The 19650-nt window shown below is 26.9% G+C and overlaps 1 protein-coding gene across 1 annotated transcript in view; it reads right to left on the bottom strand.

Annotated features, from left to right (window-relative positions):
• Positions 1–7198: 7198 nt before the first annotated feature.
• Positions 7199–19650, bottom strand: part of LOC117171263 (growth hormone secretagogue receptor type 1) — a 222307-nt gene continuing 209855 nt past the window's right edge. The window contains exon 6 of the mRNA XM_033358395.1: positions 7199–7928. Coding sequence (XP_033214286.1) covers positions 7199–7928 — 730 coding nt within the window. The remainder of the gene's footprint in view (positions 7929–19650) is intronic.

Raw genomic sequence — 19650 nt, 5'->3', positions numbered from 1 at the left:
ATTTCAACCCTTTTATGCACATTACTTCAGGATCGTTTCTACTTTTGATAAATAATTTTTTATAAATTCTATTGATAAATTATCTAATTAAGTATAAAAGGGTTCAAAATTAAAGCTCTATTTTTTAATTTTATCTTTCTTGCTAAAAATTACAGTTATTATACGTATACTTTTTGATATAATTTCGTTTTTGCCAATCATTATTATATACATCACGAACGTAAAGAGTAGACTCTTATCGATTGTAATCCGATTCAAGATAAATAATACGCTTCTTAAATAAATTTTCTATTAAAAGAAATTGTTTTTGATTTAAAAAATTTAGCACTGTATGGCGCTTTTCTATTGACTAAAGGGTCAGAAATATTTGAGCGCAATTTCTATTTAACGACTAGTCACTATTTTTATTCCATTTATATTTTGAATGTAGGGTTCTAAATCTAAAAATAAAAAATAATCCAAATTTGGTCCTGATTAAAAGCAATGTTTCTTAGAAATTCTGCCAAACTTTCCTGGAAAACCGGGGCAAAACATGTTCTGAGACACTAATTTTTAAAAATATTAAAAAATTTTTGTTGACTTTTTTCATCCATTTTGTTAAATTTTTCTCGATCAGGTTTGCTTAAATGAAAAAAAAAAAATACAACAAGAAATGTATTATATAGAGATTCTGAATTTTCATTTAAGCTATTTTTTAATACCCCTTATAATTTTGCAGGGAATCTAAAAATCCTGATTGATTTCTTTTTTCGCGTAGTTTTGGCAGAATTCCTCAGATTTTTTTTGTGACCAAATTTCACACAGTTGCTTTTTATTTCACAGTTGAATCAATTTTTTTTGATTTGTTACAATTATTCTAGGATTATTTGCGAATCCTAAAAATTGACAGAAATTTGATTCAAAATTCAATATTTTCCAAAAAACTGTAGATATTCGAAATTTTCTTTTATTGTTCGGCTTCTTTTTTAATTCTTGAAGATGAAGTTTCTTAAAACCCCCAAATTTATATTTTTTCTATAAATAAATAATATGTAATGTGCAACCTGTAATATGTAATATGTAATATGTAATAGAGATGTTCTGAGTTTCGATCTTAGTAAACATCTGCTTCACAATGAAAAAGTTCTTTTTTTTATAATGGAATTTTCTATGCTTCTCGGAAACAGCGAAAGGTAAAAAAATGTGTATTTTTTTAAGTTTACACATTTAGAAAGATTCTAAAAAAAGTCTTGCTCCTTAATGATATCTTGCATTCTTTTCACGGAAAAAATTGTATCAAATAAAATTTGTTTGTCGACCTCAAAAATGGTTAAGCTGCCAATAAACTGATATATTAATTCGTAAATCTATAAATAATTAATATATTATATATAAAATAAGTAAATAAAATAAATAATTATTCATAATATTGTATATAATACTACATTTAAATATTTAAACAAATATGGTCAACAATAAAAGACTGGGCTTCCAGACAATCTTCTTAATTTTTTTCATCGTATTTTAAAAACATAAGAAGAAGATTTACAGGGTATCCCAACCTTTTTTTGTTTTTTTTTTAATTAAAAAAAAAGTTTAATAATATAAAGAAGGCTCCTTACAGTTTCATAAGGGCTCAACAATTTAAACCGGGATTTTTTTAATATAATTTTTTTCTCGAAAACAATGTAAGATAGTACAAAAGAACAAAGAGCTATTTTTTAAAGCCCTTCGAGATTTGTAGAATTTTATCTAAACATTTTTTTGTACCTTTCGCTGTTTCTGAAAAAAATTAGAATTTTTTTTAATTGTTTAATGTGAAGCTGTGGTTGACCAAGAACAAAATTCAGAAGACATGGAATATATGACCATCTCTTTCTAAAAAAAAATGAATGGACTAAAGTGGTGTTTTTGGGAAAGTTCACTTTCAAAAATTTCAGACAAAAGAAGACATTTCGTCATTTTTTCCAAAATTTTGAATTTTTTGGTGGCCAACTGAATGAGCAAGGATTCACACATCGAATCAAAAAACAAAATCCCAAATACCTGTGCTTGATCGGAAAATAATGCATTTTGAAAAAAAAAATCAAACATTTTTTAGATTTCGCAGAAAATCCTTAAATAATGAATGTTTTTTTTTTTAATTTTTTGATCAAACTGTGAAATACATGTCTTTTTTATCGTTGTAGCGGTCTTGATGCAAATTGCAATTTTTTAGAAATTTCTACGATGCGCGTCTAAAAGATATTTTTAAAAAATTCCAAAAATCGTGTTTGCGTAAATTGACCCTCAGAAAATTAGAAAAAGAATTTCCTATCTTCATTAGGCTCCAAGTTATGAACCAAAAAATAACCGGATTTTTTTTGAATTATTGCAAATTCAAATTACGACGTTAGCATCTATAATTTCGAACTTTCTGATTGTACAAAAAAATTTTCTGTACATTCATTAAAGTACAAGTCATTTCCAGTAATTGTAAAAAATAAACAATCATTTAGCCCTAATGGGGTTTGAGTTACGACCTCCAAAATTTGGCAATTGTTTACTTATTTTTCAGGGAAATTACTCATCTTTAGTTTTTTGAATATTTCATTTCTGGATGAAGGATGAACGTTATTGACGCTACAAAAGAGTTGCAGAGTAAGAAATTTGGTGTAAATAAAAAAAATGTCTAGCTTCTATAGGTCACAAGTTATGATATTTAAATGTTATATTGTTCATTCATTATTTATGAAAATTTATTGAAGAGGTCAATTTGAAAACGTTTGATTATTTTATGATTAGAATGCTAAAAATTAATAAACTATTCATCACTGGTAAAACAATTAGTGTTAAATGTTAACAATAAAGGAATTAATATACTTAGACCGATTTCTAAAGTCCTTCATTTCTGTCTTCTTCTCCGTTCTTAATTAATTTGAGTTACTATAATTAATTCTATTATTAATAATATGATTGAGATAACCATTTTTTTATTTTTTGCAATAAAACAATTATTATTTAAATTAATAATTGTTATTAATGACGTCTAAGCAATTTTCAAATGATTAATTTATAATTTTTTATCCATTCGTTGTCAAAAACAGACCTTCTGTATGTAAGTTTCATAAAATGTGCACACAATTTTTAATATGAAGAGTATTATTCAAACAATTTGTTTGCAAAATTTATTTATTATTAACGAAAAATTTAGAAAATGTGTATCTGTAAATAATTACAGATTTGTATATACAAGTCGCAAGTACATATTTTAGTACAGACACAGACAGATTTTTCCGAATGGAAGAGGTCAAAGAGGTCTTAACTCGTGACCTATAGGATCTAGAAGGTTGATTGTTGGACAATTGACACCAAATTTCATGCTTTACAATTTTTTCTGTGGCGTCATTGTCGTGGTTTTATTCTGAAAAGAGTGATTTTGAAAAAAAATAAACACGAATAATTTTTTCTGACAAATGGGTAAAAAATTGTAAAACTTATGACGTTGTAACCCATGGCCTATTGGGGCTAGATAATTATTTTTTCGTTAGAATTACTGGAAATCGCGTATAATTTAATTAATATATAGAACAAAAACTATAAAATAAAAATTTTGAATTTGCGTCAGGACAATTAGTTAAAATCGGTTATGAAAAAAACTGCCTAGTAGGGGAAACCAGTATGAGTTTAAACAATTATATAATGTTTACGTTTAACCGTTTAGAACTTTTAAAATATAAAAAAGTTTATTCCGTTCAACTTTTCATCGTTTTTTAAATTTCTTTTTTTTTCATTTGAACTAATTTTAGTTCATGGTTAATGTGTTGCATAATTCGACAAAAATACTTCGTGCAGTCTTTATTAAAAGCGTTTAGTCCGAAACAAGAAGTGCAGTGGAAAACTAACTTTATTTTCTAAGCAAAATTTTCACTTTTATAGCCTAATATTTCAAAATTATTGAAAATGGACTTTAACGCTTATTCAAACTATTATTCTTTGGTTTATAAATTATCAACAATTTTATTTATTTATCACAGGCTTTGCATTCTTTGTCCTATTTACCTCTTTTCTACTTTTTTTGGCGTTTTAATAGTCATTTAATACCGCCCAACCAGAAAATCGAAATATTTTTTTTTCAACTAATTATTTTTGGTTCAATTAGTCTACTATCAGGCACTTATTGTCTAAAAATATTATTATTTAGTTAAAAATTAAATTAATCTGATGAAAATGCAACAATTTTGTTTAAAACTTATCCTTTTTGGTTGAAAATTTAAACGTTTTGTTGAAATTCAAATGTTTTTTTCAACATTCCAATATTTTGTTGACAGTTCGTCTTCTTTGGTTGCAAAATCAAGTATTTGATTGAAAATGAACTTTCTTGATCAAAATTGAAAAATTTAAAAAATTTTCTTTTTAACTGCAAAACGTCTCTTGTTTGAAAATTCAACTCTTTTGCTAAAAATTCATTTCCTAGATATACCTATCTTTTTTGCTCAAAAATGAAACCGTAGTTAGAATTTAATTATTTTTATGAAAATTCAACAATGTTGTTAAAAAGTTACAATTTTTGGTAGAAATTTCGTCTTTTTGGTTGGATAATTGAACTATTTTTTTTCAAAATTCTACTAGTGGTTAAAAATTCAATTTCTTTGTAGAAAATTCAAGTTTTTTGGTTAAAAATTCTTATTTTGTTATGAATTCAACTGTTCTTTATTACAAATTAAATTTTTTAGTAGAAATATCAACTATTATACTTTTTAGTTAAAATTAATTTTTTGGTTCATAAATTATCTTTTTTAGTTGAAAATGTAACGACTTGACTGCATTTTTTAACTAGTTCGTTAAAAAATCAAATTTGATTTCAAAGATTTATCATTTTAGTTAAAAATGTCTCAATTTTGCTAAAAATTGAGCTATTCTGTTGACTTTTTTTTGGAAATATAATTTCTGGACTTTTTCCTCAAAATGTATCTTTTTAAGTTAGAAATTCAATTGCTTGTTTGAAAATTTAACTAATTTCTTGAAATTTTGATTACTTCGTTCAGATTTAATTGTTTTGGAAGAAGTTTTATAATTTTAGATGAAAATTGATCTCTTTTCGTAACAAGTTCAACTATTTTGTTAAAAACTTGTTATTTTTTGTTGGTTTACACATCAACTATTACATTTTTCGTTTAAAGTATATATTTCTTGGTTCAAGTTTTAACTACTTGATTAAAAGATCCACTGATTTGTTTTAAATTAATAGTTTTGATTCAAGATACATCACTTTGGTTGAAAATTCGTTTTTTTCTTTTCTTAAAAATGATCTTTTGACAGAAAATTACACTATGTCAGTTTGAAAATGTCAAAATTTCTTATTTTATTTTTAAAAATGCAATTGTTTTCTTTGAATTGAATTGAATTATTCGATTTTGGGTTAAAAAATAATAATATTTTTCAGTTGAAAACTCATGTCTTTAGCTGTGAAAAAATTCCTCTCTAGCTCCACTGGGATTCGAATACATGTCTACAGATTGCCGGTCTCCTCCGTAAGTTAGTGGGTTAGAGTAACAGACCGGCACTCTATGAACATGGGTTCGAGACCCAGTGAAGAGGATTTTTTTTAACATTAAAGAAACTATAACTATTTTTTTAAAGACTAGTAGATCAAAAAAGCCATTCCACTGAAACAAATTTCATTTCTTCTGTTGGAAAACTAAACTATTTTATTTCAACATGCATCTTTTTGGTTAAAATTGCAATATTTTTACTGGAAATATTAGATATTTAGAGCGTTTTTAATTGAATTTTATATAGTACCCAGATTATTATTATTATTTAAAAGAATTTATTCATCTATTTTTCATCAAGAAGATTTTTAATTTCTCTGTTTTTTATACAAAAGGTGTTTAGTCCGAAATTTAAAACCGAATGAACTTTTTAGAGGTTAAATATCTAAATGGAAAAACCCTTCCGTTCACAGACTACGCTAGGGCTCATTTTCATCCTTCTTCACATTCCTTTAAAATTTCACATAAAACTCAAAACTTCTTTTATCCTTTTACGCATTTGCATTTATGTATTTGTATTTATTCATATGTAAAAAAATGAAAAAAATAAAATCTGTGTGCGGCAATTCGACGTACAAATTGCACGTCGGGTTTCCATACGCTAGGCGCAAACAAGCTTTTAATATTTAATTTTTTGATTAATGAATAAAAACAAATACATAAATATAAATTTATTGAAAAAATTAAAAGATTGTTGATTTATATCTGAAATTGTGAATGAATGTGTAAAGGATGAAAGTACACCCTCGCGGACCCAGTGAACGGAACGATTTCGACATGTTCACTTTAAGGGGGTAGGTAAACATAGAAAGCAAAAAAGAAACGCTTTGTTTGTGAATTTTTGTTGAAGATGGATTTTATTTATTGTAAAAACAAATTATACGATTAGAATATCATTTGTTTCAAGTAGTGACAGAATGTTTTTTATGTAAAAATATTAAAAAACAAGCTGGAGTTTTTTTTTGAAAACGTGGTTTCGAGACGGTGAATGCTCTAACTTTATAACGACTCACCGATCGTTACCAAATCTTCACCAGTTATTTGTGACATAAATGTGGCGTACTTATCGTTGCGATATTTTAATTTAGTACATTTTTTAAAATTGAAAAATAAGACATTTTTTTATCGAAAAAAAATGTGTCAAACATCCTCCATTTGGTTAGAAATTTAAATTTTGACAAAAATTGCGCAATAAGTACACAGGAATACCGTATTTTAACTAACCTCTTTGTAATTTTTTCTTTTTTGATATGAGCCTGCAACTCTCTTGTTTTTTAATATTTCTACATAAAAATATTACTGTAACTACTTGAAACATATATTATTCGAATTATGTAATATAGGCCTGCAATAAATTAAATCGATCTTCAAAAAAAATTTCCCTAAAAGGTTTTTTTTGCTTTCTATGTATACGTACCCCCTTAAGGTGGCGCTCTAGCGTACGCGATCCGCTAGGGAATGTCTAATAAAATTTACGTATTGAAATTGCTATCTTTCTTCAGTTATTGATCAATTATCAATATAAAAATGAAAAAACTTTTTCCATCCTCGTACTGGTTTCCCTAGATCAAAATAAATTTAAAACCCTACAAGCCTGCTGAGGCTTCGAGCTATTCAATGTTATTTGCTCGACGCAAACTTCCCTCCCGAGTCGGAACAAAACCGGTAACAGGCTCCTGCAAGTCTCATACATAACTCTCCTGTTTTTTGCCAATAATACTTCCGGTAACGGCCGACAAGAGCGGCAGTTTCATTTGCTTATCGGGTTGAACGTCGGGGACCTTAACGCTACAATTTTTATGACTGCTGTGCCTCCTCCAGTAATCCGACTGGTTGCTGCTACCAGTGGTACCAGTAGTACTACCAGTATTAGTGCGACCAGAGCTCTCCTTTTTTCTTTTTACCTTCGTCTTAGAAAGTCCACAGAGCCTGAGAAACCCATCCCTAAATTTGGTGGACATAAGGTTATAGAGGATTGGATTGATTGCCGAGTTGAGGTAGAGCATCATCCGACAGAAATAGATAACACAGTAGTAACCCTCATAACCGAGGGCAATAATGGTTTGAACAATCGCTTGTGGAGGGTTGACTATGATCCAGAAGGTCAATGCTCTGAAGGGAAGAAGGCAGATGAAAAAGCAGAGAACCACCGTTCCCAGCATCATGACCACTTGTTTTCGATGCTTGAGCAAATTATTAGCCGGACCACGACTTATTGCCGGATTTGCCATCAGATGTCGAGCGATTACTGTATAGAGGACAAGAAGGATCACAAAAGGAATGATGAAGAAGACAATTATGGTTGTCAGGAAAAAGGTATCTGTCCAAGCTGAGTCTGCTGCTGTTGCACATCTTGGAAAAAAGGTCCCATCTTGGTAAGAATCCATTTGGTACCTCGTGATGAGCAGGATCGGACTGCAATCAGAATTCAGGCTTACCAACTTCGATTATTTGTCTCGAAACAGAACAGGGTGGCCGCAAAACTTTATTTTTTAAATTCTCTGATTTTTCCCTGAATAAGTTTTCATTTTCCTTGAGGATCAATTATGTAGATTCAAACTCGCGTTCATATTCAGTTTCCCCTTTCGTGAAGGATACTAACATGTGGATGGCCAAAAGTGGGGTTTTTCAGGTCATATTTGATGAACCCCAACGGTATGAACGGTAACGTTCTTAGCTGATAATCGGAAGTTTGCGAGTTCAACTCTCGCCTCCTGGATTTTTTAGGAGTTCTGTTTTAAATAATTTTTTTTAGATTTAAAGGCCATGTGACGAGTGGGTCACGTGACCAGAAGCATACTCATTTAAATGAATTATTTTTGTATAGTCTTAAGTTCTGACAGTATTAAACAATAATAGGAATGTGGCATTGAAAACATGTGGAGTAAGAAAAAGATTCTAAAAATACAAAAAGGGAGTTTTTTGTTTAACAAAATTATTTAATATTTTTAAAATGTTAATTTATTTCCAAAGGAAAGTAAATCAATAGGCTATAATTAAGAATTGTTTTAAATTAAATAAAAATGCGTAGGCGAGGTTTGAACTCGCAACATTTCACCTATCAGTCAATAAAGTTCAAAAGATAAAAATTCTGAAGTCAAGCGAATTTCAGAAAAATGATATACGAAGGAGAAAGGGAATGTGAATACAAAATTTAAAATACATAATGAAACCCATGATCATAAATATTTAAAGGACAAAATTCTAATCTTATAACATTATAAATGTGGAATCCTATATGAATCGAAAACAAAATTAATTTATATTTTTGAACTTTTAATTTGTAATTCTTAGGACTGATGCAGTCTAATTTACATGAAAATAAATAAAAAAGTTACCTGTGTGAAAAAATGTCTAGCCTGAAAAAGTGACTGATTTTCATTGATAAAGTAATTAATGTTTTTTGAATTTAAAAGAAATTCACAAGAATGCTATTCATTAGGCTTCAAAAGAATTGAAGTTACGTTCAAAAGAATTCGAATGAATTGGCAAAAATATAAAAACTTCAAGAAATTCAATTGATTTCAGTGAAATTAGTGTCAATTCAAAATAATTCAAGGGAAATGAGAAAAATTCCATGAAGTTCCTTAAAATTCAAAGTAAATTAAACAAAATTTAAGAGAATTAAATAAATTTTAGAATTACGAAAAAATCCACTGAATTCAGTGAGTTTAAAATGAGTTTAAAAAAAGGAATTTAAAAAAATTTGATGGAACGCTTAAGAATTGAGCGTGAACTAAAACACTTTATGATAAATTAAACGAAAACCAAAAAAATTAAAAATCTATTGAATTCAGTAAAATTGAGTGTGAATTTAAAAAATTTAAGCAAATAAAAAAAAATCAAGAGAATTTCGAAGAATTCAAAAGAATTAAAAAGAATTCAGAATAAAATAAACAGACTTTTGGGTAAATTCGCAACGAAACCTAAAACCCTGAAAAAATTAAAAGCCTTTGAAATCTTTTAAGATTATTTAAATTAATAAAAAATTACTTTGAATCTTTTAAAACTACCTGAAATATTTTAAAAACTTTGAAATCTTTTGAAATTCTTTGAAAGATTTTTAAATTCTTGAAAATTCTTGGAAATATTTCGAAAACCCTACATGTTTTAAATCCTTTTTAATCTTTTGAAATCCCTTGAAGTTTTGTAACTCTCTTCAAGATGCCTAGGAATTATTTAAAATACCCACAAATATTTGTAATTCTTTGATATTCCTTCAAATGATTAAAATGGACCAACAATTTCTGAGGATCATTCAATATTTCCCAGGATGTTTTAAATTATTTGCAATCGTCCGAAGTTCCCTGAAATTTTCTAATTACTTTATAATTTATAATATTAATTTTTTATAATTTAAAAATAAATTTCTCAAATTCATTAAAAATTCCTTAGAATGCCTTAGAATTTAAAATGCCTTGCAATATTTTAAAATACCATAAAATATATCAAATGCTAGGAATATTTTAAGATATCCTAAAACCTTTTAAGTTTCCTAAATCCCTTAAAAATAATTAAAATCCTTGGAAAGCACTTGAAATTTTTTAAAACTCTTGAAAAGATCTTGTCAGTTTAAAAAATATATTGAAATCCCTCTGAATTACATATAAATCGATTGAAAATTCCTAGGAATATTTGTAGATATCCTAAAAGTTACTATAATGTCTGAAGGCCCTTAAAATGATTAAAATCCTTAGAAACTATTAAAATTTTTTAAAATCATTAGAAATGCCATGGCATTAAATCTATATTAAAAATTTCTTGTAATTTTTTTAAATACACTAGAATATTAAAAAAATTCGTGAAAATTCAGAATTAAGTATCAATTTCAATTCTAGAGTGGTTAAACCATGGTTTAATTAATTAACAAAATGTAATCGAATTGATTTTCTGAACGCCCTGATTATTCTCGATTGTTAGTTAAAGTATTTCTTGCAGAAATTTCTTGACTTTCGCAATTTACTTTTTCAAAATTCCTGACTTTTTCTCGATTTTCAGGTTTCTCCTGATCTGCGGCCACCCTGCTCGGCTGTTGATAAACATCAGAAGTATTGTAAAAATTTTAGTCATTCTTCGGGTTTCATTTTAACATATGTTAAATAGGGCGGGTCGCAAAAAATGGTTTTAGAAATCGCAAACAATACCAAGTTTTTTGAATATATTTTTTTTCAATTTTTCGAAGTGTCTAGAGTCTTCTATATTCTTTTTAGATTTTATGATACATTTAAGGGCTTCCTTGGCATTAAAATGAACACACAGAAATTAAAGATGCGTGGGGGACCAACCCTTGTAACACAATAAATTTGATCCAATTTTATTTAAGTTTTGAGCCTTGAGATATCTTTAATTTTTGGTGGGCATACTTTGCAGAATAGTATCCTAAAATGTCGAAAAATTAAAAAGGATTTATAAACGCCTAAATATGTGAAAAAATGAAATTTAAGCAAACTTTAATACTCCAGATAATATTTGGTAAAAACCTATTTTGTTTGCGCGTATTACATGGTGGTCCCAATGTACTACACTGAAACTTGGAATTAAGTACGGTTTTCGGCATGGCTTACCTTGACCTTGAGTCTAAATCGAGGGCATTCAAATGTTAAGAAGCAGGGCCGCGTGAATCAATTCTTCTGGATTTGGACGCATGGCGCAACCTGATATAACTAATGCGATTTCTAAAACGTTTTTTTTTCTGACCACCCTAGTGTTTAAATAGATCATGCAGTGGTTTATAAAAATTATATAACTACTGTGCATGATGATATAGTGATTTTGCCGAAAAGCTTCTAATATTAAATTGAAATGCGTTTTTGAATTGTACTTTTTTATAATATTTACAGGATTCAACAAAAGAATAGGGTATCCCTCCTTTTTAGAAACGCAAAATTGATCTGTTCCCAGGGGCGAATTTTGTTCCAATGGCAAAAAAATATGTGCTACCAATTTGAGTCAAATTGGTTAATATTTAAATTTAGTGTTCAGTAGTGTGTAACAGTCAAAATTTTGAAAAAATCCAAAATGGTGGTTTAAACTAAAACTGTCAATTTAACAAATATTTGATATTTTATGATAAAGCTTCACAATTATTGAGGATATTTGGGCAACATTTTCTGGAATTTTGAATTATTTATTTAATTTTTCGAGAATTCCGGCTGTTATCGACTACTGGGCAGATTTCAAAAAAATTTGTTTTACTTGAGAAGTTTGAGAGACCTCCATTAAAAAATGGTGAGATTAATCTGGTTTCTTTCTTTAAATCGAACCAACTTCCATTTTGGATTTTTTCAAAATTTCGATTGACACATACTACTGCACAGTTTCTGAAAATGAATTTGCTTTTCATGCTAAGCTTGTAAAACTTCCGTTCAAAAATGGAATCATGAAACATTTTTTAAAATTTTACTGGCCGCTCTCTTGGATTTTGCCAAAATTTCGATTGTTTTGAATTTGTTCAAAATGTTGCATTTCTAATGTCCGCACTTGCTTTATAGCCATTAAGAAGATTTTTTCATGTTTGGATCACTTTGGTTCAAAACTATACAAAAATACCTTCTTTCGTCGGCTTGTACGGATACGCCATTTTGAACTCCGAATTTGTTTATGAAATTTGTTGACAACAATTAGAAAGATAATTTATGATACTATTTGACTTTTGTATACTACTTGAATTAAAAAAAAAAAGACAAAATCACCTTAATAGATATTTAAAATCATGAAAAAGTCTCCTGCTATTGTTTATAACAATACAATTTTTAATGAAAAAATATTTATTAATTGTATGAATTCTTGCTTTGCGAATTTTTCTCATCTATGGCACATTAATATCACTTTTTCAATAGCTCACGTGGTATTATTCCATCCGTATCTTAAATTAAACCTTTTTTCTAAACTTTTTGCTTACATAAAATAAAACAAAAACAGTTTTTTTAAATATAAGACAAATTTCTTTAAGTTTATCTAGTTTCAAATTAAAAAATAGAAATTGCTTAAAAATTCTAGAATACAAATATAAAAAGAAAAAAGTGCAACTCTCTTGGCCCAAAAACTTTTTTTATTGTCCCTCTTCCTTTCAAAACATTAAATTGCTAATGAAAAAAAATTCAATCACATGATTATGATGACTTAATTACATAGAAAGCACAAATTATTTACATCACACTGAGTACAAAGTACATCAAAGAATACCAAACTCGCTAATACATGCAGAAATGAACTAAGAGTGTAATTGAAAAAAGTTGGAAATTAATAACAATTAATTCTTTTAACACAAAAATCACCATATTAGTCACGGTTATAATAATAATATCATCGCCTCTTCAAAATCAAATTAAATTACTTTCTACTCAAAATGTGAGTTTTGTAATAATTTACAAACGTATTTTAATGCATCATAATTTTTAAGATGGTGGTTATTAAAAAGTATAAACTTTTTTGAAATCGAATACTTACATAGATTTATTTAGATGAACATTATTTACTTACAATTATTGCTATTTGGTCTGCCCCTATTTTACTTCTAAGAACGATTTTTCTTTCTACCTATATGTCAACATGACAATATTATGCAGTATATTGAACTCCTTACAATATTTATATATACAAAGAAAATTTTTTTAATATGAACATATCAATTTTGGACATACCATAGACCTACTGGAAGTAATTCTAAACTTGACAGTACAATATTTATAAGAAGAAATACATAGTAACTTGTAGATTGTCAAAAAATGTTTGTAAAATTTACAACACAAATTTACAACATAAAGCGTCATAACTGCCATTGAAAACATAAAACACCAAATAATTTTGACTTTTTTGAGTTCATTTGTGCATCATTTTGTTTTATTACGTGCACATAAAACCCAAAAACGTAAAACTTAAGTTATGATTTTATTAAAGACAATCACGAAAAACATGAATATTAACGCTAGTCGCGAGTTGCGCTTTTATTGACGCAGATGGTGGTTTATGTTGCTATTGGCAGCGATAGACGATTTATTACTTTTTAAATAGAAGCGGCATACGAAGCTTGTTTAATAATAATTTATCTCGTGGTCTACTTTATAATTAAAGCAGAGAATACATGAGCGTATAAATATTATCATAAAGAACACTGTACCAAATGTAGAGAAAATTTATTTAAGTTAAAATATGTAGTCATAATTTTTAAAAATAATTTAGAAGGTAGAGGCCAGTTATTGGAAAGAAAATGATCAGAAAAATGGACAATTTTTAAACAAAAAATAGCCATACTTTCAGTTAAAAATGATTTAATTAGACTTTACAAGATGCATCCAATATTTGTGATCAGACCCAACAAAAAATAGATGTTTGGGGATTGTTTTAACATCCCTTTAACATTCAATTTTGGAAACTAGCATCTCCTAGAAACAAAACCACAGTTTAAAAAATGTAACTATCATTTTGTAGGAGGGAATATGAATTTATTTTCACATTTATTTTACAATCTCTTAAATATTCAAGCATGAAAGTCGACATTTCCTAATAATCAAAACCACATGAGATTTTTGGAACGAACGATTGGAATTAAAAATAGTTTCAAAATAAATAGAGCAAAGGTCCCCTGTCAGTCAAAGTGTTTGAATATACTTTGAGGTTTGTTTTAATATCCATTTAAGATTTAAATAAAAAAATATGTTTCCAAAAAACTAAAGCCATAGGAGATTGTTTATTTATGCCACAGGGAAATAAATTTCTTTAAAATAAGAACAAGAAGCATTCTCCGCCAGGAAAAACTTTGAATTTACTTTAAGGGTTGTTTTACCATCCTTTAAATATTAAACTAAAGAAGATTTTTCGAGGAATGAAGGAATCCAAAATTACTTTAAAATGAATGCAGCAAACGTCCCTTATTAGAAGAAGTGTTCGAATATACTATTACTTCAGAATTAAAAAAAAAATTTGAGTTTATTTGAGGGTTTTTTAAAACATTCCTTAAGGATTCAAGTAAGGAAGTCGATATTTCCTAACAAGCAAAACTACAATTGATTTTTTCAATTATCTACTAGGATCAAAAATCACTTTCTAGATGATGAATATTTTTGGTAGAAAATTAATCTTTTTGTTTGAAAATTCAAAATTTCGGATGAGAATTCTTTACTTTTAACAAAAAAATCATATTTTTCTGTAGTAAATTAATCTTTTTGTTTAAAAATTCAATGTTTTGGTCCAGATTCTAGAATTTTATTGAAAATTCATATTTTTTGGTACAAATAATTTTTTGTTCTTTAAAAACATAATCTTTTTCAGTTGAAAATCTAACTTTTTGGTTGAGAATTTTTAAATTTGGTAAAAATTTGGTTAAAATGTTTTTTTCGGTAGAAAAATTAATCTTATGGTTCACAAATTCATATTTTTGATTAAAAATATAAAAACTAGGTTTTAAAGTTGAAATACTTTCTTTAAAATGCATTTCTTGTTTGAAGATTCAAACTTTCAGTTAAAAATTCATCTCTTTTTTTGAAGCTGAACTGCTTTGTTGAAACTTCCTTTTTTCGGTTGAAAAATTACTTACTGAAAATTCGTTTTTTTGTTGTTGAAAATTAATCTAGTTTAGTTAAAAATTCAACTTTTGGGTTAAGAGTTCTTCTATTTTGTTGAAAATTGAACTTTTTGGTTAAGAATTCTTGAATTTTATCAAAAATTTGTCTTTTTTGTGGTAAATTATTCTTTTTCTTTAAAAATTCGCCTTTTTTACTTTAAGCTTCAACTTTTTGATTGAGAATTCTCGAATTTTATAAAAAATTCTTCTTTTTTAGTTGAAATCTCAACTTTTGGTTCAGAATTCTTTAGTTTTGTTAAAAATGTGTCTTTTGTTTAGTAAATTAATATTTTTGTTTAAAAATTCTTCTTCTTCAGTTGAAAGTTTAACTTTTTGGTTCAGAATTCATCAATTTTATTGAAAATTCATTTTTTTTTTGCTAATTTAATCTTTTTGTTTGAGAAATTCATCTTTTTTTAGTTGAAAATTCAACTTTTGGTTGAGAATTCTCGAATTTTGTTAAAAATTCGTGCTTTTCCTCAAAAAATTAACCTCTTTGTTAAAAAATTTATCTTTTTGGTTTGAAATTTAATATCTTGGTTTTAAAGTTGAACACTTTCCTAAAAATGCATTTTTTGCTAGACGATTCAAAATTTTAGTTAAAAATTCATCTCTTTTTTGAAAACTGAACTGCTTTGTTGAAAATTCCTTTTTTTTGTTTGAAAAATTACTTTGGTAATTGAAAATTCAGCTATTTCACTTTTGGTCGAAAATTTTTTTTTAAGTAAAAATTCAACTTTTGAGTTAGGAGTTCTTGCATTTTGTTGAAAATGAACTTTTTGGTTGAGAATTCTTGAATTTAGTTAAAAATTCGTGTTTTTCAGTACAAAATAATTCTTTTTGTTTGAAAATTAATATTTTTTTAAAAAAGTTTATCTTTTTGTTTCAAAATGTATCAACTATTCCTTTTTTTCACTTGAAATTTTTTTTTGGTAATTACAAACTTACAAATTTTATTTTTCGTCGAAAATGTTTTTTTTTAGTTGAAAATCCGACTTTATTTCAAAATTGAAGCATTCTGTTAAAAATTTGTTTTTTTTTTTGTTGAAAATTAATCTAGTTTAGTTAAAATTTTAATTCATTTTGTTGGAAATTTGTTTTAGTATAAAATGAACTTCTTATTATCAAAATTTCATATTTTTGAGTAGCTAATTCATCTGTTTTCTATAGAAAATTCGTTATTTTGTTTTGAAAGTTCAATAGTTTAGTAAAAAGATCAACTATTCTATAAAAATTCATTTTTTCAAATATTTAACAAATATTTTTAAAAATTAAATTTGAGCTATTCCATTTTTTGTTGAAAATTTACCTTTTTCAGTTTAGAAATTCTGTAATATCCGGATGAATTTTCACATAATATTTAAGTAAGCATTTATATTAAATCGGTTTCTCATCCTAATATGTAGTTTAATCGAAAATTTACCGTAGTTTTGGATGGTTAGCAATTGTCAATTTCCTTGCTTGAATATTTAAGGGATGACAAAACAACCCTTCAAATTAATTCAAACACTTTTTTTCAGTAGGGGATGCTTTATGAACTTATTTTGAAAATTTGTTGTACCCTCATAGATTAATTGGATATCTCCTCCTTGGGGTCCTGTATTTTGGAAATGTCGATTTCATTGATTGAATTTAATTTCTAATCCCAATAAGTTAAAAATTGCCAAACTTATTTTAGAGTTTTTTAAAATCCCTTAAACTTTCAAGTAAAAAAATCGATGTTTCCAAAAAAATAATACTATAGGATCTTCCTCTACCATGAAAAGTGTTTGAATTTATTTTAAGGGTTGTTTTATCATCCCTTAAGGGTTCAAGCAAGAAAATCAATATTTGATAAAAATCCAACACCCCAGAACATTTGTTAATTAAACTCTTGGAGTTGAAAATCACTTTCAAATAAATGTCAAAAATATTTTCGAGCAGAAAAAGTCGTTAAACTTATTTTAAATGTTGTTTGAAAATTCTTCGAAGATTCAAGCAAGGACATCAACATTTCTTAAGAAACAAAATCACCAAATCATACAAATTAATGTGGGAAATATAACGTGACAGAAAAATTCTCTGAATCGTTTCAAGGGTGGTTTTAACATCCCTTAAAATAAATTGAAGACTTTTTTCTAATAGGTAATATTTCTCATATTGATTTTGAGGTGACTTTAAACCGCAATAGTTTAATAAAAAAAGTCTTAATATTTTGGTTTTTGGAAATGTTGATTTCCTTACTTGAAATTTCAAGGGATGTTGAAACAACTCTAGAATTCAATCAAGCCGTTTTTATTATTATCAAATTTTAAATTATTTACATACTTGTGTCTTTTAAGTTAATTTCTGGTTAAGGATGTTAAAACACCCCTTTAAATTAACCCAAATCCTTTTTTTATAGATGACGTCTTCCGTACTTATTTTAAAGCGATTGATTTCCGATCACAATAGTAAAATAAAAAAAGTATCTAATTTTTTGTTTTTCATAAAATATAATTTTCTGGATTGAACATCTAGGGGAAAACAAAAATTTGTGTTCGCAAATTATTGAGCTGCAGATTTAAAATCTAAAAAAATTTATAATTACAAATTTTAACTAAAATCCGTTTTCTGTATATTTGGTCCGGTTTCCTTTAATTTCCTGAAAATATAATACTATTTAGAATTCTAAATAAAAACAATACTTTCATCATGTTTGTTCTTATAATTTCTTTTATTTTGTATAAAATTCAATTGATTAGATAGATAATGATACTCTTAGTCAAAAATTGACCATAAATGCAAATTCTTAAAATTTTTATTTTCCGAATTCGAAACTGTCCAATAAATTATTGAAAGAAGCCGCAAAAACTGAGGCGACTACGAATAAAATTTAAATTACTGAACAATTTGGAATGCGGAATTCTCTCTATTGTCTTGGATTTCCTATCACGCACAGAACTGAAGTAAATCCAAGTTGAGATTCCAAGTAAATGTGAGAGAAGTATGAAAAATTTGAATTGTACTAGCTATATATCGCAATCTCTGTAGGAGATGTAGAAAGTTCACGTGTGCTCCACTTTCGAATGTTTTCTATGTGACAAATCGGAAAGATTACTTTTCATGGAGGAAAACTGGCAAGTTTAAAACCTTCAAACCATAACACTTGAAAGGTATCATTCCATAAAAGCCTAACCAACACATTTTCGTAAATGAGTTTATTCAGTCAAAAAATAAAAAAATTCTAATACACATCCTCAAGAAAAGATTTTTTTATAATTTGATCTTTAAATTTTTTGTTAGCATGTCATGATAGCCTACTTACAAGTTTGCACTTAGCAGCGAAATTAATTTCAATTTTTATCAATTAATGTTGCACTTAATATTAAAATTTTGTTGCAAATTTTATTTAAGATCGTCAATATTATTTTATCGAGTTGATCCTCAAGAATTCTGTTTACAATAAGCCATAAAATTCGAATTAGAAATTGCTCTTTGAACATTATTTCCATAAGTCTTTTAAATAAGGTCCTGAAACACCCCCATAAGTGAAAAATTGATCTTTGAAAGTTTTTTGCGCTTTTTATTACTTTTCGCGGTTTCTTTTAGTACGATTTGTTCCTAAAATTTATCTTTTACTTATAATAAGTTGGTTAAATACATTTTTCAAATAATTTATTATTGTTTATAGTTATTCTCTCTTAGAATAGAGTTAAAAAGTAGTGGTTTTTTTCGAATTTTTTAATTTTTGAGTTAGAGCGAATCAATAATCAATTAGGGTTAACAAAAAGAATTAGTTCAACCATTCATTAATATTTATAACAATATTCTTTTAGATGAATGCTAAAAAGTTGCGGGTTTTTTTAATAAAATTTTCAGCTTGTATATTACTTTTTGGCAATCAAAAAATAATAAAAAACCATTAACAATAATCATTATTGTTGGAGTAGTTTGTCATTTTTTTCGGAATGAAGTTTCAAATTTTGGAAAAAACCGCAACTTTCTACCATCAATCTAAAAAAATAGTTATAATAACTACAAAAAAAAATAGTTATACAAAATTACGTTTGTTTAACTTGATTAATTATTACCTCATTCTAAGTAAAAAGCTGAAAAAAATGTGAAAATTTAAGAAAAAAGCAGTTACTATTTAGCACTATTCTGAGGCAATATAGTAATTAATAATAACCAATTAATTAAACAAATACTTTATTAACTTATTTACTAATTATTACCTCACTCTAACTACAAAATTGCTAAAAATGGACCGTTTCAGAGAAGATCTCAACTTTCTAGCATCACTCAAGAGAAGATAGTTATAAACAATAATCAGTTGTTTAAACAATTAGTTATGTAAACCTTGATTAAATATTACCTTACTCTAAGTGAAAAGCTGAAAAAAAATTAAAAAAACAGCAATTTTCTATCATGGCTCTAGGAAAAGATAGTTATAAATAATAATAAATTAATCAAACAAATACTTCATTACATTTAATTAATTACCACCTCATTATAATTAAAAGATTGTCAAAAAGTTGGAAATTGTAGAGAAAACTGCAAACTTTCTAGAATTAATTTACGAACAAATTGTTATAAACAATTATGTTTGTTAAA

The sequence above is a fragment of the Belonocnema kinseyi genome, chromosome 4 (genome assembly GCF_010883055.1).
Source record: "Belonocnema kinseyi isolate 2016_QV_RU_SX_M_011 chromosome 4, B_treatae_v1, whole genome shotgun sequence".
In the NCBI taxonomy this organism is placed as follows: domain Eukaryota; kingdom Metazoa; phylum Arthropoda; class Insecta; order Hymenoptera; family Cynipidae; genus Belonocnema; species Belonocnema kinseyi.
Note: the sequence above shows the minus strand (reverse complement) of the source record. Positions and strands in the feature narration are given on the sequence as shown.